Genomic DNA, 23,045 nt, shown 5'->3' on the forward strand with positions numbered 1-23,045 from the left:
TAGTTCTTTGTGGTGACATGTTGACTGAACCTTGACTGACAGGAGTGTGTTGATCCGATGAACTGTTAGCATGTAGGTGTACTATTTGTGTCTAATATCCAATTTCATATATGGACCAATATAAACAATATTAAAGACACATATTCAAACTTTCGTATTTATCATCTTTTTAAGTTAGAACAATGCAAAGTGATCTTAATTGGACACAGTTGTCCTAAGAGCAACTGTACATGTAGATGAAACATTGTTTCTGTGATAGCCTTTACATTGTAGTTCCTTAAAGTGTCGGTCACGATGGTCACACATTATCATACCTGAAACGGGGCAAATGAGGAACCTGAACATGCAGCATCATTCTTCTGAATTTCTCAATAAGGTCTGTGCTTATCTCAAGATGGTTAGATTAAGAGAATGTTTCGCAACAACATAATTGTATTCCAGAACAATGGTTTTTATTTGTCCCTTTATTTTGGTATCTATACACACACACATATTATTTAACTTAAAACAACATTAAAATAAACATTAACATTCGGTAAATAAGTTGTTTCTTTGACATAAGGGGCTGTGTATGTGCTTAAGTGCATGTGTGTTTGTGCACATGGTTAATTGAATGCATGTTTTCATTACAATGAATGTGAAGGCTGGTTGGTACAGACGCAGAGAAGGAAGGTAGGGAAAGGAGGATGTTGGTTGGCGGAAGCTCTGCGTAATGCTGATAAAAGAAACACTTGGTTCTTAGGAAGGGAACTGCTAACTGCTGTGGTTGCTGGCGTATGCTGAGAGGAGGGGAGCATACCATGCTACCACATTACTTCATTCTCTTTTTCTATTGCTATGTATAAATTTCTACTTTAAATCTTTGTGAGTAACAGACAGGACTAATAACATTGGGTAAATGTGGTAAAACATGCATCATGACCAGTTTGCTCCCATTCGGCTTCGACAGTCCTGTCAGGAGGTTAATTTATGCTGAATTCAGGGTTTATTTAACTATGAATTGTAGGCGCAACTTATTTAAATAGAAATCATTCTTGTACTTCAATTTCTAAATCAGTATTTTTCTCAGTATATCCTGTTAATTTATCCTAAATGTCCAACTTTCATTCATCACCAACTCTGCCACTCACCAGCATCATCTCTGTGATGGTTTTTAGCTCCATACAAAGATATGAATGTGTTTCACATTTAAAATGAGGTGGCATTACATTCACTTCTGAAAATATGTTAACCTTTAAGTATGAGCAAGTTCAAGACAGCATACTGTTTCCTCTCTGGTTCGGGTCATTTGGAAATCTTAGTGGCTGAATTGTGTAAACATAGTGCCGTATTGCAACATTTCATGGCCGCCCACATTATTGTTATAAATTCATGTCAAAATAGTCTCAATCTTTTCACCATACATGTAAATAATAGCTGAACACCATTTTCTTTTAAAACTCTTCATATTCCAGTATTACTTGAGACTCACGCCCAAAAATATCTTACAGTAAGGCCAAACAGTGAGGTCATGTATGGAGTAAGATAGAGGGAAATCCCCATCAGCATGGGTTTCCAAGTGCTTCCCAGAAGTGGGAACTAAGATAATTGGGTTTGGTTAAATGTAGGAGGATCCTGAAAAAAGATGTTGATGAGTACGAGAAAGCTAAAATGGCTTGTAAATGAGAGATTTTTGTTACCATGCAGTCTAATAAAAAACAAACAAAAACAATAAACAAAACAAAAACACAACAAAAAACTAAACCACCAAATGTATGATCATCCTTAATAATACATTCTCATATTTATAGATTTATTTAGAAATTATTATTTAAATACAGTAGTTTTGGTAAACATTTAAATTATTGCATTAATTTCAACGTTAGGCCTTCAGTAGTTAAGAATAAGTAGAAGAGTCCCTCTGGACACCATCACGAGGGAATTACATCTGGTTATTAAAGAACAGATAGGCTAACTCTTAATAAGATAAGGATGGGGTCAAACAGTTATACATTCTTGGAGGACATATATTGTTTCACTCTACCTGTGGGACATTATCACGTTGCAACTTTCACCACTGAACGGAAACATGCGTTACAGATGCTGGTGAATCTGCATGGACTTTATAATTGGTCATATCACTTGACTTTCCGTGTAAATTAGGCGTATATCCTTCCTGGCTCCGCGCCCTGTCGTGAACTGCTCTTTACCCCGTACGTAACACGTAGTCACGTCGTCAGCCAATAGAAAAGAGCCTCATTTACTCTACGTATTGCGTAGCATACTGATAGCTTACTAGCAGGCTTGCTAACAAGAAAGAAGATGGATTCTCCCATACTGGTAATGTTTGCCCATATATAAACAACACCATATGCTTGACATTTAAGCTTTCAATTATACACTTGTGCCGTGATTTGTTTCTTGAAACGTAGTGAAATTCGGTGTTAAATCTATCCAGTTAACACTCCATGAAGCAGTGTAACGTAAAGGTTAGCTGTAGCGGCTAACTAGCTAGCCCTTGAAGAGTTAGCTTCGTGTTTGTTTATTGGTGATGTGGAACTGTCATGTCCTCCTTTTGATTTGTCAAACCAAAACTTGTGTATAAAACTATAATATTGTTGACTGATCTGATTACGTTTGTTTCATTTATGCCTGGTTAGCGCGTCCCCCGCAGCCCATTCAGAGTTGGTTTATAACGTGAAGAGTTCATTTTCCATTATTGACTCAGACATCTGTTTGGTACTTTAAGTCCCTGATTAGTTCATTGCAGTCATATACCATTTGCCTTAATTAAAATAAGTTCTTCTTCTACCTTAACAGGAACCATCCCTGTACACTGTTAAAGCAGTTCTGATCCTGGACAACGATGGAGACAGGCTTTATGCCAAGGTATGGTTAAGGGAAATGCATATCTAAATTGCCCTCTTTAGTTAGGCTACACGTATTTTTAACCATTGCATTACTGAACTTAATTGATAAGCGTGTTGATACTTTTTTATTATTTACTCAAAGTCTGATATTAACTATGAATTTCTCCACATCAAACAGCAACATTGTTGCACTGGTTGGCATAGAGTTTGATTACATGAACATGGGCAGTGTACGTTATTTTGAGTCGTTTCACATACGCTGTCCTAGTGCTGATACAACTTACACAAGTGCAATCAAATTTACTGCTTACAATATACCTCAATGCATGCTCCATTTGCTTGTTAAAAAAACTATACTTTTGTGTCCTGTTGTTAATAGATTAACTTAAGACAGTGGTTCTAAACTGGTTTAGCCTCAGGACCCACCATCACCTCCTTAATGACAAACCCCGGCTCAATTTTCTGAAATGTTTCGACCACTCAAATTTATTTTATAACAAATGTTGCGGTTTGGACCTGAGACTGAAAAAATATTATATACAGTATATCAACATTACTAAACACTAAAGTATAATAGTTAACCAAAATGACCAGCAGGTTGCAGTGAGGCTAAACCAGTTAATATAATTCAACTGTAACTGGGATTATCCAATGAGTGGATACATGGAGAGTGAATACTGCACACATGTCCTAGGAAACCCATGACTTTCAAAATAAAAGCTCAGCATAGAATTTCTGCCACAACTTTTTTTCAAGCACACAACCGAGACCCAATGAAAACAGCTCCGTGGCCCACCTTTGGGTCCCGACCCACCAGCTGAGAACCACCGACACAGAGCAGCTGTTCTGAAAGACTGACAAATGCAAAGCTTTATTGGATTTGTTAATAATAATGTTGAATATCGCCAGCCCTACCCTTGCTTTAAAATTCAAACAAGTCAAAGGTTGTTATGTATTTTTACACATTGACAAACGCTTACATCTTCACTTTAATTTTTATTTTTCTGCAGTATTATGATGATACATACCCAACAGTAAAGGAGCAGAAGGCGTTTGAGAAGAACATATTCAACAAAACACACCGGACAGACAGTAAGACGTGTTTACCATTTAAGTCAAAGTCACTTTTCCTGCTTATGTAATTGTATAATAACATGCATGGTTGCTGTCTGTGTGTTTTTAGGTGAGATAGCATTGCTCGAGGGCCTCACTGTTGTCTACAAGAGCAACATAGACCTCTTCTTTTATGTGATCGGAAGTTCCCATGAAAATGAGGTAAGTCTAAGTTCATTATTTTATAATGAACCATTAAGTAAGAGTTATTACGGAATCCCTCAGCTGACAGGCATTCATACATTTTAATTACTCCATTTTCCTGTGATAATGACTTATTTCTGATCGTTTTCTCGAGATCTCGACTTGCTTTTCTCGTTATCTCAGGAAAACAAAGCCGGTCTTCCCATTATAACGGATTAATTTGGCCCATTATCTCGAGATAACAAAATTAAGTTTCTCATGAGAACTGGATAATTTTCTGGCGATCTAGAAAACAAAACGACAGACTGGCCATTGTGATATAACAGACCATGACATGCCATGTTGCCATTGCCCTCACTAATGAGGTTAATTCATTTTGTGCTTTTACAACATACAAATTATTATAATCTGACGTGACAGTGGTGCCGCTTCGTTATTTCGTGATGACGTGATAAATAAGTCGAGAAAACGACCAAACGACCAGAAATAACTAGTTATCACATGAAAAGGGAGTAAATATAATGTATGGCTGCATATCCGCTAAGGGCTTCCGTAAATTATAACCCACAAACTCCAGAGTGACTTACATCACACAAACATAACTCATTTGAATATAAGGAGATCAAACAGCAACTTTTGACCATTGATAGTTTCCCCAGTGAAATATGATATTCAAAGCACCTTTAACACGTGAGCAGTCTCTAACTTTACACATTTTATCTTTGAATTGATCACTATTTAACTATGTTGCATCATGGTTTACATTTTTGGCTGATTGCCAGGGTCAGCCCTACACATTGGTCTGTATCTGACTATGTGACTGACTGACTGTCTGAGTGACGGTACTTTCAGAGCCGTAGAGAGAGAGAGTCGCGACACAATGGCGGATCATGGAGCATAATGGACCTGCACTGACGCGACTCTCTGTCTATATGGCTCTGGATACTTTGTTCAGGGAGTAGGCGGGGATGCTCCTCCGCTGTCCTAACGTACATCCACCGCACGCACCTGCTTTCAAACACGTTGTCATCAGCCTCATAACGACAGCTTGCAACACATTGCCCACAAAAGCGCACATTGACCTGAGGCAGTTAGCCACATACTAGCTTTTGACCGTGTCTTGTTTGTGATAATTTGGCATAACATTATTGTGGCATACAGTCTGTGTTGCTATAGAAACTAAATACTAATGTTTGTCAATGCGAACTAATCTGTCTGTGTTATGGTTTTACATTTTACCTAAAATAAGTACTTTCTTTGTAAGTAAGTAACAATAACCATCCATCCATTGAAGAGTGTTATTGTGTAAGGTTTAACATAGGTAGAAATGATGTGCCACACAAGTGATTACTCACACGTTATTTCTTGATTGATTTTTTTGTGTGGGCTCATCAGACGTGAACAGATTCTAATATGTTCTCTCTCTCAACAGCTAATGCTGATGGCTGTTCTAAATTGCCTTTTTGATTCGCTCAGTCAGATGTTGAGGTACGTTTTGGCAGCTGTTCATTCATTCTGCAGAACTTCAAGAAAACTTCTCATTCTGATGTCTAAAAAGTTAAGCGTGACATGTTTTTTTGTTGTGCTTTAGAAAAAATGTTGAGAGGAGGGCTTTGTTGGAGAATATGGAGGGGCTCTTCCTGGCTGTGGATGAAATTGTAGATGGAGGGTAAGCAAGAAACGAGCAACTAAAAGATTTCAAAGCTGTATCACTTTTTTACACATCATTGTTGAAAGTTCAACTGCAGCATTTTTTCCCTCTACTTACTGTTGGTGTGTCTCTTTGCTGCCTCCTGCAGGGTGATCCTAGAGAGTGACCCGCAACAAGTTGTGCACCGTGTGGCTCTCAGAGTAAGCTCCTCTCCTCTCAGAAATACTCAACATAGTTTGATGTTGGTTGTGTTAACATGACATGATTGTTCCTTTAGGGGGATGACGTGCCTTTGACAGAGCAGACAGTCACACAGGTGAGAAAAACATTCCTTGCTCCTCTCTCTGCTATAAACTTTAAAAGCCCCATTAGTTTATTAACTGTTAAAACTCAGTACTTCAGAAGCTGCGTGGACAAGGACATTGTTATCGCATCGTTCTCCTCTACCCTCACTTTGTCATCCGCCTCTAGTTTGTCATATATCGCATGTCTTCCCTGCATGACAGTGTACATGATTACTAATTACACAGTGGTAAGGTGGTAGGTAGCCAGCGGTGGTTCCTGTCTTTTAGGTCTTACACGAGTCTGCCCCTGTGTGAGCTCCTCTTGATTAATGTTGTCATTTAAGAGGCCTGAGACTGGCTACCGCCATCCCTCCTCTGGCTGTGATTAATGGCTTTCCCCAGTCCCCATACTTTATGGTTATGATTCAGCTTTCATTCAATGAATTAAGATGATTAATTAGATCTTGCACATTTCTCTTCATTTCATCACTCAGTCACCCATCTTTGTCCTGTTTTTAAACAATTATATGTTACTTTTTAAAATCATTTTTAGCTCTAAGCTCAACAAAATGCAGCTCAGATTTCATTTAGTTTTATTTGATCTATCACACTATCCTTCATTATGGCCAGCACAGTGTCTGTTTTGTTGTTGGAGTGATCTGCTTGGTCAAACCCGAGTTTTCTTTCACAGGTCCTTCAGTCTGCCAAAGAACAGATCAAGTGGTCGCTTCTACGATAGTCGCCTTCGCACCGGTCCACCAGTGAGCCGCTGCTCAGCCCAGTCTTCATGGCACTGATCCACATACTCCTTTTCCTACGATGTCCACTCCTTCAAACAGAGCTGTGAGGAGAACAACTGGCTGATCCAGTCACACTCCCGGGACTACTACTCGACTTCATTTTCAGATTTTCTTTATTCTTTTCGCTGGCCTGCATTATGTGACATAGTCGATGTGAGGATACGATTTGGTGTACATTCCAGTACCAGGGTTCTCCTGGTTTGTTTTTTCATTACAGAACCTGGGTGTTTATTAAACCAGTGTATCTGTCTGTAAAACATTCGTAAACCTCATCACAGCATGTGGCAACATTCCATGTTTCTTTTTGAACAAGAATTGAATCCTGTTTGACCATATCCTGTCGTTTCCTCCAGATTACTGTACAAAGTATTGAGCCGTCGTCTCTGTCAATCAATTTACATGCATATTGTGATTTAAAAGTGTACAACTAGTACTGTACTCTTTTCTCTGATGGCAAAGGTATGTTTTGAATATGATTTGCCCGGGGAACTTCCATCATCAGATCCTTTTAATAAATGTTTGTTGACACTGGCATGTGAAAAGCTGTGATTTATGTCTCTCAACTTGACCCAGCATTGCAATTGTCTCCATTGTGTTTTTATCTGCAAATTAAGAGTGTGTGTTTCCTTATTTTAGAGCTGCAACACCATGAGCTCTTTGTTCTTCAAGACCTCAGGAAGAGCCAAAGACACTAGAGCGAGGGCTCCATCTCCTGGCGTGTGCAGCGCAGTGCAAGGTTAAGGTACATAAAAAAACTCAATAGACCAGAAGGTAGAGAGGGGAGGAGACTCACTCAAGCAGCTATGATCTGGAGCTTTCACTCTACTGTGTCACTGTGACATGCAGATAAGTTTTATGGAGTCATACTTGATTCATTTCTGCTCTGAAGAGAGCCACTGTGTGCCGCATGAATTGTGTGCTTCAATGTGTGCACACCCACCGTCACACACTAACCTCATACTCTCATTTTAATGCAAATGAAGGCTACACTCCAGAGAGGAATGGGTATGAGAACAGGCAGTAGATCATGTTTGTACCTGGTGCATATTACAGGAGAAGAAATGATCTATCTGCAGGCTTCTAGTTAGGTTTCTCTGTATGTGCTAATGCTGAACATTTGAAGGTATTTTTAGCTGGTTGTGTTGGTTGTGCTACAACAGTGCATACTTTAAACCAGATAAAGTAGCAGGTCTTGTTGCAGATTATGTCTTCTCCCACCTTGCATTTGTCATGCTGTGACACGCCTGACTCAAAAGTCTTTGAGCTACTATTTGTAGCTTTTTCACCATATGCACATATAACAAGTTTGACAACTATTCCAGTTTCTTATCTCTTATCTATGTCGATGTAAGTCGTTTGAAAAAGACATCAAAGTGAGAAGCAGAGAGATTGAAGGCTTTTGATGTGGAGATGTCTGTGGCCTGCAGCGGTTTGTGGAAAGGATCACACATAAGTGGTAATGTCAGAATGCAGAAGGTAAATTAGAGCATTTCACAGCCTGTTTGCCTGACGGGAAGTTTGCTATTCTTCCAACTGTCAAATAACCCGTTATCGTTTGGGGTTATTCCACTCAGTCATAATATGTATCTTGATTAGAGCTGCCTATGTCAATCACAAATGTGCAGGATAGAAAGCAGCAGAATTAAAGGGCCAGTTTAACGATTTTCAACCTCAGTCCTATCACGCTATTATGGGGAGCTAATGCCATTATGGTAGGAAAAAAATGCTATTTCGCTCTGTGTATTTGGAGGACACTATCTGCTTGTCCAATGGGACCTGAAAAACGCTACCAGACTACGTAAAAAGTGTTATCTGGCCGAGGCTAGGGAGCTCAGTAAAACACACTTCTTCAATCTAGGACGCCCGCCTTCGATGTCATGTTTTGTTCAAAATTGTCAAAAATGTAGACTGCAGACCCGAAGGTGTATTATCGACGTATTTCCGCTGCAGCGAAACGGTAGTATTTCACTCCAGCGCCTCTCGCTGGGCCTTCCTTTCAGAGGGAGGGGCGCAATGCACGCTGGGTGTTGTAGGAATGTAGAATGGGTGAAACCACAAGCTGTTTGTACAACTTTCTCTGACGCTATGGCGCCAATTTCAAATGTTATTACTTCTATCAATTACAAACACCAGCTTTGACTGACAGTGGCTTTTTCCAGGGTTGAATTTCTCCTTTAAATGCAGTCATGGTATACTGGGCAAATACATTTGAATGTTTTTGTTGTAAATTTGCTCAATTAGGACAAAAAAGAAGGTATCTGAAGGCCAAAGACGAACACATTGAAATATAATAGTCTAAAACATAGAAGGAAACAAACAGAAGGTGTGTGAGTGTTTGTGTTGATGCATTCGTGTGGGTTGATGTTGTCACATAACAAAGAGGAGTGTAGTCAATGAATCTGTTATTGGCTTTGACCTGTAGACCTATTGTCTTGGCTTTGCTCCAGTTTGATTCAGCCCTTGAATGTGTGGCTCTTTATGGCTGCAGAGATAGCATGAATGGAGCCTATGATGATGCTACTTGCTTGAGTGTTTTGCTAAAGAAAGAGCAGCAAGAAAGGAAAAAGGTAATCATTATAAATGGACTCCATTATCGCACCAGTTTACTGTTATCGCACCAGTTTGCTGCTATAATGAGGAGAGCGTCTGCCTCAGTGTGTGGTTTCAGCGAGGAAGGGTTAAACATGAAGGTTAAAGAGGACGTGGTTAGCAGAAGTAGACAGCAGTAAATGTGATTAGATGAGATCCCAGCGAGGGCACGGCGGGAAAGAGAGAGAGGGTTAAAACAGATCCCACCCGAGGTGCCTGTCCAGACCTGCACTTTTCATCTAGATCGCCCTGCAGCACCATCAGGGGCGCAGTGACTCGCTTTCATCCACTAATTACAGTTGCACCATCATAAAAAACCAGCGAGGTAATTTATATTAATTATACAGGCATGAGTATAACAGTTTGAAACGCCATGGCTTGACATGCGGTACATAACATGCAGTAAAATTGTCAGAGACGTGTGGGCTCGAGCTTTGTAATTGATCGATGCATACAGGGAAAGAGTCGCTCTCTTTGTGTTGTGTGTGTGTGTGTGCGAGTGGACTGTGTGAATTAGAGTCAATAAATTATCATCATCTGTAAGCTTATAGAGTCTTTATGTCATAGTCAATGGGCCTGAGCACCCATCAGATGGCTCGCCCTGCTAAAGAGAAACAACGCTGAGGAAAACAATGACAGCATGTTGGACCCAGTACAGTAAACACATTAAAGAAAGTGCCATTATATTGTCTGGGCAGGACAAAGGCCAAGACCCACATGATGTTTAATGACCCAGTGTATTAAAATTAACAAGACTATTTAACTCTGCCGCTTTCACACAGACTTACAGTAATAATATTAGCATTACGTGTGGAAAAAAACGACCAAACTCCAAAGTAAATCTTTAATGTTTGTTGTTGAGCTGCATTTACTGAAAATGAAACAAACACACCAGCATCATATCAGCAGATGTATTGTAGCATCTTTAAAAATAGGTCATAAAAGGCTCTTCTGTTTGTGGTTGTGTGCGTACATACAGAGAGGAAAACGTATGGGCCCAGGCCTGCTCCCTCTGCCTCAGCAGCATCTCAGCAGCCTGACGTGTTTTATGGCCCCAGTTGCCCTCTCTGGGTCTGTTTATGGATTCCCATAGAATGGAGAATCATGGCCACTCCAGGAAAAGCCGGCCAAAAACAACACCTCCACCATCGCGCTCCTGCCTGCCTTCGCCATAACTCAACTCGCTGTTTATGTTTCTGAAGAAGAAGAAAAAAGAATTCATAGTAATGACATAAGATGACTGTAAATTCTGATGCTAATGTTTAATTTTTTTGTTGATGTAAGATAAAAATGTCACCACAAATGTGGCTGGTTTATTGGATGTCGTTACAGGTTGGCGAAAAAATTGTGGGCTTTGTTGAGAGAAAGCTTTTTTCTTTGCATTGGAATAGCGTTGCTTTTGCAGGACCGGCTATTTTATGATACCTTTAAGATTTATTACATGAAAATGTTCAACTTTGATAGGATAATGAAAGTGCACCACCAAGGGCATTGTTAATCGGGGAAATAGTCCACCTGATGTGTTTTCCCTCTGCTGTTTGCAGTGCGGTTCTCTTGTGCCAGTGCAGTGCATTACTCCTCGGTGAAAGCACGCTGTAGAAGAGTGATGTGGAAAAATACTCTTTGGTCGAAGCTGGTTCAGGTTAGATGAAGCAGCGCCATATTGTGTTTCTTTGTGGTCAGATGGCAAAACAAAAATCCTCAGGCGTACATGTTTGCTGCGCCGCAGGGGCAACTCCATCATCCTGTGAAGCTGCACAGCTGGGGCACATCTGGTTAGTGGATGTACACGACTGGACTGTGCCTGTAATCCGGTAAGGGTTGCCTGCTACTGATGAGGCTGTGTCGTGGCAGTCAGGGGTTACTGCTGTTATCAAACAGTCAACACTAAGTTTCAGTCTCACAATGATGCAGAAGAGCACTAAAGAAGGACCATCAGTCATTTTCACTGTAGACAGTCAACATCAGAGGCAGCCATGCTGGTTGTAAAGCTTTATGAGTGTTTCTGCTGGTGTTATTCAACCCCCCACCGCATCCAGCAGGGAAAAATATCGTTTCTCCCTTTTCTGGCCTCGTTTGGTCTTGTTTTGCTTGAAAAAATTCCTCCGCATGCTTTCAGCTGTTTCACTACATTATGTGTGTATGTGATTTTGTAGCAGGGTCAATGAATGTAAAGAAAAGCATTTTCTGCTGCATAGCTGTGAACCCTCCGTCTCTTCCCTCCTCCCTCTGTCATCCACTCTTTCTCACTTTCTCCCCTCCCTCCCCGTGGATTCCCCAACCACACCACAACACCGTTAACAGACGCGGCCCTGACAGATTTACAGCCATCGTCTTTCCATTGGCCGCCAGCGTGACAGCTGAGATTTAGCGCCGCCTTCCCATTGGCCAAGACCCGACAGGTTAATTTACGGGCGCACTGTGATTTGATGCCTCCTGCCTTTGAAGTGAGTTACAGCTCTGTCGCTTATAGGACACAGAAACGGTGTCAGGTTGCAATCGTAAAATCTTATCCCTGAAGGGGGGTGGCGCTGGAGTATAATAGTCGTGACGTCATGAGAGGAGAAGAGACTTTCTTGTGAGCACAGAAGAACAGAGACGTGTGTGATGGGAAAAAATGTGAGGATTCTTTCCATAAATGCCCTGAATAGTTCACAAAATATTCTGCAAATGCCAAAGAGACAAATCCACGTGTGCTACAAAGAGAGTGGAATGGTCTGAATGTATGATTTGTGCACATCTGAATGCATTCAGTCACATGTAACATTATGCCTCCGATTTAAGGTTTCTGTCTCTGCATGGGAGCGCACATTTGTCTTTCATTCCACAAATCTTCTGCTCAGCAGGCTGACTGTTGGGTCAGAAGATCCTAAATAAGTGAGCAAGTCCCGAACGATTCCCTGAGCTGATAAACAGCAGCAAACTACCAACTACTGTATCTGCTCATGCAGCCCTGTGTTCGTGCAACACCATCATCTATCTCCAGCCTATCTCTACATCAGCCTGACAGACCATCCTGACAAGATCAAGAAGAGTGAGAATGCGGCCCTGTAACAGCCTTGACCCGTGGAAATACGTAAGGGTAAAAAGAATGGCCGCCCCTGCCCTGTCTATCAACCTCTAGTGAATTCATGCCCCATCTCCCTTGGATATCAAATCCCTCTCTTTACTCTTTCACTTCACACCTGAGGTCGTCTGCTCAAGTGGAAAATTATTGGAAATTAAAGAGGCAGAGTAAAAGCCCTGGACTTGCCTTGTCAGGTGGGGATTGCATAATTTCCTAAAAGACCTTCTCATGAACTTGATAACTCGGGGTTACTCGGCGTGCCCTCTGACAATGTGCCATGCAAGAGAAAGAAAACAGGTTTTACATCTTGAAGCGACATGATCCCTCTGAACTTTGGGGAGTGATTGATCACTTGGCGGTGTGTTAGAAGAGGTCGAAACAACTATACCTGTGTAGACCTAACCATTTAAATGAGGTCCTTCTGCTTTACTTTACTTGTGAACCCTGTCCTTTGTTGGAATCATCTCTTTAATTTAACCCTTCTGATCAAATCATACAAGAGGTGAAATTAATGGTATCATTATAATTTCTCTACACTTGTAAAGGGTGTTTCATGTCTATGGAACATAAAGGCCGTGCTTCTCCAGAGAAATGTCTTCACTCAGTGCCATGAGCATCCACTAAATACGGACTCTTCTTATAGTGGTGGGTTGGTTGTTCCCTACAAGAGCAGCTCTGTCCCAACGTGTCCCAACAAGCTGTAGATTAATAGGGTGGTGTAAGGCCAAGCATGTTAATGTATGTGTCGAGGCTAAACGCACCTCTGTTGGAAAGTGATTTTTACACAGTCGGCAGGGCGCCCAGGTGTGCGTCCTGTCAAGGAGAATGCGGACGACTCTGTGTGGCCAAATAAATCTCTGACACAAGGTCCTGCACGACTGAACTTGATCTTTGTAAATACATCTGCATACTGCCGACCCTCAGCAGAGGTGCACATGATGGAGCAGAAAGAAAGCACTCTCTTTGTGAGTGCTATGGATGTCCACATTTTTGAAGCAGTTCGTGTCTAAAAACACATATCTTCTGAAACCTTTTTTCACAGCAGCATTCTGACTTGTCATAGTTTGAAAAGGAAAGTATTTCTTTAATAACATTAACCATGCTTTCTTTCTGTCATAGTTGTGACAGTGAACTAGCCTGACCCCAAAACTGAAGCAACCTAATGGAATTTAGACATCATGCACACCTGTGCTCTTCCTGCTCTGACTCGTCAAAATAACGTCCATAAAAACCGTTGATCACCGGCTGGAAAGTTTTCTTTCAGGTGTTTAGCTTTTTTCTACATCTGCTTCCCCCTTAACCAGTCTCCCTTTTTCAGGCTTCACTCTGTTATTGACCCAAATTACAAAGTAATTGATTGGATGTGAGATTATTTTTCTTGTATGAATATTCATGAATTGAACGTATCACAATATGCACAAGTAGGCCAAACTTCACTTTCCCCTCGCTACCAGTCAGACGGGTGATGGCTTTCCCTTCTGTCCTCCTCTGTGTTGTATTTTGAGTACTGGGACTGAAATGCAGAGGCTCATTAATCTTGTTGAGTTACACTAATTAGAAAAGTAGTGGCAGACATCTGAATGCGGGACAGTTTGAAGCATGATATGTCACAACATTCCCCTTCAGAGTTGTTTTGTGAGACTAGCAGACGTCCGCCCTGTAACTTACATACCTTTACTGGATTTTCTTAAAGGGCCAGTTTGTCGATTTTCAACCTCTGTCCTATCATGCTATTATAGGGAGCTAATGCCATTATGGTAGAAAAAAATGCAGTTTGGAGGACGCTATCTGTTTCTCCAATGGGCCCTGAAAAACCTCGTAAAACACGTCATCTGGCGGAGGCCAGGGAGCTTGCTAAACTACACTTCCTCAATCTAGGACGCCCGCCTCCGATGTCATGCCTCTTTCAAAACCGTCAGGTTTGAAATGTAGACTGCCGACCTGAAGATTTTTTAGATTATCCACCGGTATATTCTCGTCTTATTTCGGATTCTGTACCGCTCTGAGCCATTGTCTGCAGCGAAAATGGTAGTATTTCACTCCAGCGTCTCTCACTGGGCCGTTCCTTTAAGAGGGAGGGGCGCAATGCACGCTGGGTGTTGTAGGAATGTAGAATGGTTGAAACCACAAGCTGTTTGTACAACTTTCTCCACAGCTATGTCACCAATTACATTATTGCTTCTAATGATTACAGAGAACACCAGCTTTGGATACTGCGTACACACTACTTCCTGTACTCTCTGGAGGACACTTTGTCCAATTGCTGTAAAATGGCTAGCTAAGACCCCTCACTAAACCCGGTACTCTGTACTTTTACATCGCTAAAGTTCTCATACTAGCTCAGGATGCCTTTGGGTTATAAGGCAGACCGGGATTCAGCTACATACATTATTAATTCCTGAATAATAGCCCACAGCGATTGAGAATATTACAATATTTGGTAATCATTAATAAGTAATGCTTTCACACCTTCACTGCTCACTGTGTGAGGAGAACTTCAGATTTATGGCAAATTCTTTCATATAATATCAAATAATTATTGAGCAAGTGTGATAAGTCAAAGTGATGTTTTTACATTCATGCTGACACAGTTAGGTTAAAGTTAAAATCCAAGCACAGAAGACAGTGAGTGCACATTTTTTTAATTCTCATTCCTGATTCCCACTCACACTGAACGCTCTCTCTGTGCCCCTGTGTGAATGTTTAAGGACATGTTCACTGAGGTGTCCAGGAAAATGGGAGTAACCCGCACAGAGGAATTGAAATTTTAATGATGAGCAGCACCACCACCACCACACACGCTGACGGCCATGGAACACCTCAGACAGCTTAAATATCACCGCTAATTAACACAGAGAGGTGGGCTGTCACGGGCATGATGGATGCTCGGGGGGGCAGATCGCTGCCTTCAACCAACCAGCGATTCCTTTATTAATCAAAGCCTGAGATGAAAAGGCTCTCCCACACCTCGGGGAGAGGAAGATAGCAGGAGCTATTGTTGGGAGGGTTTCAATCATTCGCCGGGAGCCTGTGATGTATTTGATCACGGGGCATCCAAACATTTGTAGGAGACAGAAGGTTTCTGCTGCCGAGCGCTTCTTTTTGTGAACCTCTGAATCACCCATATGTTAACAGACCCACAGTATGCACAGGCAGCTCAGATTTACTGATTTTTGTTAGTAGGACCTATTTTTTTTATCCCCCTGATGGAAGAGGTGAGCGCACAGAGAGTCGGCTATCAGTCTTTCACAGAGCTCTCCTCCCTGATAGAGTGAGCCACACTGAGCACAAGGCAGCACTCCTACACTTTACCTCTGGACCGACTCCATGATCAGTCTGTCTCGCAGAGATGATTTCAAACCGAGATGATTTCAGCACTTTGTGTATGAAGATGGAGTGTTATCCCCCCTCTCTGGTCTCCTCCCCATCTACCTCACTTAAGGAGGTCCATTGTTAAGTGCCGGGGGCCTGTGGGTGCTGTAAATCAGGCTGCACAGGGAGGGGATGTCTCCCATGGGGGAGAGCGCACACTCCCAGCAGCCTTCAGGCTGATCTCATCCTGCCTATTCCTAATGCTTTAATTAAGGAACTGGTCAATAGCAAAGAGAAAGGTGCTAAAGGGTATGATCCGCACTTCCTAACGTTCGACTGATGTGGCAATACCCATGCAGGTGGAATGACGGGGCAGAGTACTTGAAGAAATTCTTTCCTCCTCGGTGAAGGATGTGCTAACAGCTATCACTACACAGACTTTTATGTCTGTTTGATTACCCGGTTTAACACTAATACTTGTTAACAGCAACTTTTATAACTAATCATATTTCTTTACACAGGACTTTTTGAAAACTGGATTTGCAAGCTCATAAAATGTGACAGATCGACTCCCTTTTATCTGCTTTTTTCTTTTCCTCTCAAGTTTCAAGTAGTGGAATGCAACATCAAATCCGGGTCGTATATTTCCAACCAACTCCAGGCCATGAGATCAGCGATTGGATCTTATGAGCGGCCACTGAAACTACAGAGCACTTGGCTTTGGCGGGTGCACAACACATCTGTTTTTAACTGTCTTAAAGAGAGAAGCTAGGGACACACCTCCCTCTTGTGGTGCAGAGGAGGCCTCGTATAGACTGATAAAATCACCAAACTGTAAAAGGTGTAGTTTATTAATTGATGGGGATGTTTCAAAGAGAATAAAGCATCTATTTTCATCAGCAACATATTCTTTTCATTCTCCTATCAACCAAAATCAATTTTTTTAGCTTTATTTTTGCTCAGCTTGGAAATGGAATAGATTAGGTTTTGGATTACAAAATGTGTCATTATGTCATTATTATGACAGTCAATTAATTAAACTAGTAGCAGGTTTTTATTTGTGATGTTTTTGGTAGTTTAAGTTCATTTTTCCTTTATTTTTATAGGCAGGAGAGAAAAGTAGGGAAACAAAGGGAAGACATGCAGCAAAGAGCCCTGGTGTGGGATGCAGGCCTCCGTGCTAAGGGTTCCTGGTATGCGCTTCAACACTTATGCAACCTTTGACCCCTGGTGATGGTCTTCTGATCCAAATTTTGTATTCAAACCACATGCAAGTGAAGACATAAGTTTATTCCTACCTCCCACTCATTTCTATGCGTAGCAACAATATTCAGCTATTTAATTCATCCTTAAAAACAACAATAGATTGTAATTCATCATAGTAAGTGATGACTATCTGCTCTTCTCTCATCCTAGATAATTTCTTGTATGTTTTTTTTTTTCACACCGAGCATTGTGTGATCATTTTGAATTACCTCCAATCTGTGGGAAAAAAAACATTTTCCTGCCAATGTTCGAGAGAAAATAGTCCCCCATATGGTCGTGGATGCCACCTGCTGACGCAATTTGTGCATTACATATTTCTTAAAATGTTTTGTCTGTGTAATTTGGATGTTTCGGTAAGTAATGTGCCATTTGAAAACAAGTAATTATATTTCTCATTTTGGAAGACGACGTTAATGGGTCGCAATAATTATGGCTGCATGTTGCAAAGTCCTCAGGGGTCTAGAAAGCAAATTGAAAAGGGAAATCTAAATCCTTAAAAAAAATCACTTTAGAACCAATGTAGCAGAAAATGCGAACAACATGCATTTGTTGAAAAAGTGTAACAGCTTTATTGAGACTTGGGGCCCTTAAACTCCATTACAAGCTCCATGCTACAGAATGATTGACTGACTCAAAGTTGATTTCACTTCAGCCCTGAAATGACAAAAAAAAAGTGGGGCTCACTTTTGAACAAAAACATGTCTTTACCAAAATAAAATGTATACAAGGTTCTTAAACAAATACATGCAAAAAAAAGTATCCTGACTAATCATGGCTGCTACACTAAGAGGGCGGCTTTACTTTACTCCTAATAGCAAGATGAGGGTGACTTAAAAGTAGCTCCTCAGTTGTCATAAGAAATCATCAGACTAAGGATTATAACTTTGTATACTTTGATTTTCTTTTAAAGTGTAGGTCCTTTACATACTATGTTCTACCCCTAATACAATTTAAATATATATTAACTTCATAAAAAGTAGACGAGTCAGCGACGGGCCCCAAACTCCTTTTACATCCTCCAAACATTTGACAGCAACAGAAGTACCAGTCTACAATAGAAACCTCTAACAATGAGCTAACATCTCCAGTCCAGTGTGTAGAGCCTGATTCAATGGAACATAACATCATACAAAACATAACATGGGGCTTGTTTCCTCCTTACCACTGCTGGAATTAGTCACCTTCACTGAAGATGCTCAAGGTTAAACTTGAGATGAAATGACATGGCACTGTGTTCAGATCACATTCAGTCAGGTCAACGCAAGAGGGCAACTCAAAAGCCTATGAACGAGGCAAATTATTCTTCCGTGTTATCATGAGCACTGAAATGAAATAGACGACCTCCTGTGAAAATAACTGCAGGACTAGTTTTTAATCAAATTGTGTGTAAACAGCCTTATCACCATCAGATAGCACAGGCTAATGAACACTCAGGCACCTTTCAGGATCACCTCAGGATTTCAGCTGACTCAGCCGCACCTACCGAAATACTTCTGAAAGGACGGAAGTCTTTCAAACTCTGAAGAATCTCTGAATGCTGCACGTGAAGAATAAAGACTGACAGTGGTTTCTAGGAAGAGAGAAACTATCCACTTCTTTTTACAGAAGCCTTTTAAGACTGTTCTTAACAGACATGTGGTTCTCACATTCCCACATGCAGCAACATTTTCTTTCTTCTACATACATGTCGGCCTTTTCTGTGCTCAGCAGTGTCACCTGTTAACAGTCAGGACATAGCCCCCTTTAAAACAAGGTAAAACAGTGGATGTGTGAGCGAACAGTCGCTACACAACTTAACTAATGTCAGGATCTGTTTAAAATGTAACATTTCAGGAGCATCTATTCAGATTTAGTGTTTTTTTGAAACAGCAGGTAAGAAATCATTTTAGATCCATTTAAGACTTGTGTGTTAGAAAAATGCTATCTTGTACATGAAGCGAAAATAAATGATTATTTTGCGTTTTACTCTGTAATAAGCCCAAAAATCTACTCAAACAACACTTGAATTTCATCTGCAGATGTGTTACACACACAACACCTACAGTATTGGATGGGTTGCTTGTTACTACCTCAAGGCAGTACAGACTGTGAAGATCGCTTGATGTGATCTTCCGCTCATGAGCGGTAGCTGGTACATGAGTATTACCATAAAGAAGAAAATCAGTAGGACCTGAACACTAAAAAACTACACAGTTCTGTTTGTCCATTAGTGAACTGTCCATATGTAGTAGAGGGTTGCTTACAGGGCAACAGGACGCGTAGGAGTTGCTGCTCAGTACATCGGAAGTCAATGCAGTAAAAAAAACTTGCACATCCCTTGGCAGCAATGTCCAAACATACCTGCAACCTTTGAGATAACAGGAGAAGTGTGCGTTTCCATTCAGTTATTGCCGTAATACCATGACCTGCAAATTAGTCCTTCCTCTTTTGCCCCAATCATGAATCTAACAGTAGAAAAGTACAAAAATCCACAATCAAGCTCTACGAACGAGCTGGCGAGAGCAAACTAAAATTGTTTTTTAAGCTAGGCTGTTTTCAGGTTACAGTACTGTTGAGCTCCAAGATGTGATGTTACTGAGCTGCAGGCTGCTGCTGTCTGTAGGGTCTCTGTGGGAAGCTGAGGGTCAGACAGTCAAACGGTTGTTGGAAGGCTGTAGGGGGCTCCAGGAGGCTGAATGGGCAGATGTGTCCTGTGAGTACTGGTTTTCCTCCTTAGCCATCCCAACTGTACATAGCCGGCGGTGTCTTAGCAGCCTGTCTGTCCGTGAGAAGTTCTGGAGGAGAAACTTTTTGTTTACTAAAAGGCAGCAGAACAATACTGAGCTTTTTTAATGCTTTAAGATCCTGACTGTTATGCAGTACATGCAAAGCATATAAGCTGTGGTCAAACAAACTAACCTGATGGCAACGATCACACTGGTACGGCTTCTCTCCGCTGTGCACCCTCTTGTGTCTGTCCAGGTGGTAACGCTGAATGAACCGCATGTCACACGCGTCACAAGCAAACGGCTTTTCTCCTGTAAACAAGAGCAGAGTGTAAACCGGAAAGCCAACATTCACATAAAGAATAGTATGAAAAGGCAGATTTAACATATAAATTTCACATATAAGATACAAAATATACAGATAAAAACTACATGTTAAAACACATTTAGTACTTAAAGATGGCCCGAGTCTGTGGTTTGTTTTTCTTGTTTATTCAAAGCAGCAAATGGAGATGTACAGCTCCCACTGTATGTCTCACCTGTGTGTGTAAGAATGTGTCGCTTGAGGTGGTAGCTGCTCCGGAAAGCTCCATAGCAGTGGTCACAGATGAAGTTCTTCTGGACTTTTAAGGAAGGATCATCATCCATGTCCATTGGAGGGAGCAAATGCTATCAACAAAAAAGGACAAAATGAGTTTCATGTTATTAAGACAGAGAAGGTCTTTTTCAGGTCACTTTTGTACATGTGCTGAAATTATTACCTCCACTTTCTCTTTGACTTTGTTGGATGCCCCTGATTTTTTGTGCTTCTTTTTAGGTTGCATATTCTGGTTCGCCTGCATGTCCTTTCCATCCATCATTCTGGCTGTGTGATAATCCCCATCTTTTCGGATTAGCTTGTGGAGGGAAGAAGAAAGGTAGTAGGTCAAGTCAAACATTGTCATGTTTACACTTTATACTTAGATCTCCAATTTAGAAGTGATAGGCAGCAACATCTAATATAGAGCTTTAAACAAGCTTCTTGAGAGACCCTGTCTAATTTCTCTCTCTTACCAGGGGTGGACAGCTCCCGGCTGAAGGGTGGCCCATGTGGCTGTGGTGTGCTTGTCCATGGTGACCCTGGTGTCCATGGTGGTTGTGGCTGTGCTGCGAGTGAGTTTGGTGGCTCTCGGGACTGGCCCTGTGCCCTTGACCCAAGGGTGACATCATCCTCTTCTGTCCTGGGATGTTGTTGGCTTGCATCAGGGCCATGCTGGACAGCACCGCCTCGCAGCCCAGCAACCCAGCCTGGCAACACAAACAACATGTCAGAGCAGAAAGAGGCGGGCGTCGGGACTCCAAGCAGAGACAAGGAATCAGGGTGAGCAGAGGGAGTAGCAGAGAAATGCAGTGGCATCAGGATTTGGAGTAAACACTTGAACCATGATGGTGATTCTGGAGATGAAGAGACTTCCACTGACCCATTTCATATGGTCTCTGTTGGAATGGTTTGTCATCGTCGTGGTGTGAATGCGTGCGTGTTTGGGGGAACAGAGGGGGCTTCACTCAGGATGAGGGGTAACAGAGGAGAGCGCACCCACCCAAATCATCAGGGGCCAAAGCCTGAAAGTAGAGGTACGAACACATGAGGCCAACATTTTTACATGCTGGAATCAGGAGCTGGAAAACCAACCAATATCTTAAGATTTAACAAATCATTAAATCTGGATTTATGACCAGACATTTAGTTCCAGCATTAATCTGTGCAGTTAATCAGGCAGGAAAGCCCCAATGGTTTGGTGCATGCCACATTTCCATGGTTGACAGAAATCTAAACAGTCAGATAGAGAAAAATAATGACATCCAATGGGAAAAATGAAGACATCTTTACGTCTTTAGGAAGGAAACAAAAACATTGGTGTAGGTGGGTTACATGAATCAAAAAAATGCTTCATGCTTGAGGTGAAGCTAAGATATATAAATAAAGGAAATTGTCAAGTTGTTAAATTGTCATGGTATCCTTAAACGGAATACAGGCATGTTCTCCCAACTGTTTGAAAATGTTAGTGTCCAAACCAACTGATAAATAATTGCGGCTTCAAATAATAGCCACGTAATAACAATATAAAGAACTGGATTTAAGACAATAAAGTTTGACATGGCTGTTACAGTGGAAATTAATATGTGTACTCATGAAAGGTAATGCAAAGCAATGCAGGACCACAAGCGCATTTACTTGAAATAAGTAGTTACAATGTAATACATTGTATATTAATAGAATACAAACATTTATAAATGCTTCTTTTCTCCTGTCTGAAATGGTTTTACAATTCGTTCAAGAGAAACGTTCAGCTATACCTGTGTTCTACGATAAATACCATAATGCTGTGATATTAATCACTCAAGGAGACATTAAAGTGAACTAACTAACAGAGAATAAGCCATATGCCATTTTGATTATTGTAGTAACATCAGATAGGCTGAAAATAAATGAAATTATATAGCTGATAGGTCCAGATCATGCATGGAACCTTTCATAATAAATTCAGAGTTATTCATTTTAGAGAAACACGTTAGGTGGCATTAAATCCATATATTTTTAAATTGAAAAATATTCTGCTCACGAGCCATTTCTCTTTTTTGCATGAGGTTTTGTGATCGTGCAAAAGCCAAATTGATGCCTCTATTATAAAACGGTGCACTACAGCACAAGCTAGTGAGCTAGCTAGCGACTTATCCTAAAAACGTTTGATTCTTTGTAGGAAAAGTGGACTGTAATTAAACATGACTATAACGGTTGCACGTTAGCATGGTATTTTCATGTGTCTGTAATGAATATTGAGATAACTGAGTTTAAAGTAACGTTATGGTAAGAGTCCCTGAGATATTTAACAGAACAGGCTAACCTCCTAGCTAGCCAGTAGTTGGGTTTTGGGACAACTCTTGTATGACTGAACCCCCACCCCCCCGCCCCAGACAACACAACAACAGCCAGGCAGGGCGTGCGGACTCAGCGCCGACCACTGAATAACACCTCCCTCACCGGCTACATCTGTTAGAAAAAGACACGTAGCAAATAATAAAACCTTAATAGAGCAGCGAGCGAGCACTGCTGCAAAACTGCATGCTTACCTTTCAAGTTTAGGAGTTTTGTAGGTTATTATTTCTTGTCGCACTTCCAATTTTCTCAGTTTACAAACACTGACAGGAAACGCCACCGGAAGTGCTTGCCACGGAGCACGGTGATTGGTCAGAGGCGCTGTCATGTGACTGATGCGGAATGGCC

At 41.2% G+C, this 23,045-nt stretch overlaps 2 protein-coding genes across 3 annotated transcripts; one reads left to right on the forward strand and one right to left on the reverse strand.

The window, feature by feature from the left end:
- The first annotated feature begins 2,263 nt into the window (after positions 1–2,263).
- Positions 2,264–7,373, forward strand: copz1 (COPI coat complex subunit zeta 1). Its single transcript, XM_069659988.1, has 9 exons — positions 2,264–2,319; positions 2,800–2,868; positions 3,860–3,941; positions 4,033–4,124; positions 5,539–5,594; positions 5,698–5,775; positions 5,906–5,957; positions 6,035–6,073; positions 6,733–7,373. The coding sequence occupies exons 1-9, from the start codon at positions 2,302–2,304 to the stop codon at positions 6,778–6,780; spliced, it is 534 nt and encodes a 177-aa protein (XP_069516089.1). The 5' UTR covers positions 2,264–2,301; the 3' UTR covers positions 6,781–7,373.
- A 10,255-nt stretch (positions 7,374–17,628) lies between these two features.
- On the reverse strand, positions 17,629–22,973 carry znf740b (zinc finger protein 740b). Of its 2 annotated transcripts, XM_069660506.1 has the most exons (7): positions 22,892–22,973; positions 21,241–21,382; positions 20,834–21,067; positions 20,542–20,676; positions 20,320–20,449; positions 19,974–20,092; positions 17,629–19,849 (listed from the first exon to the last, which is right to left on the reverse strand). In XM_069660506.1, exons 2-7 carry the CDS (start codon positions 21,274–21,276, stop codon positions 19,700–19,702), a joined length of 804 nt encoding a protein of 267 aa, XP_069516607.1. In that variant the 5' UTR covers positions 21,277–21,382; positions 22,892–22,973; the 3' UTR covers positions 17,629–19,699. The 2 variants fall into 2 exon arrangements, with proteins under 2 accessions (XP_069516607.1, XP_069516608.1); XM_069660507.1 differs by lacking the exon at positions 21,241–21,382.
- Between the last annotated feature and the right edge of the window lie 72 nt (positions 22,974–23,045).

Source organism: Semicossyphus pulcher, unplaced genomic scaffold, assembly GCF_022749685.1.
Source record: "Semicossyphus pulcher isolate SPU_LCO1_2020_fin unplaced genomic scaffold, fSemPul1.0.p SCAF_13, whole genome shotgun sequence".
Taxonomy (NCBI): Eukaryota; Metazoa; Chordata; class Actinopteri; order Labriformes; family Labridae; genus Semicossyphus; species Semicossyphus pulcher.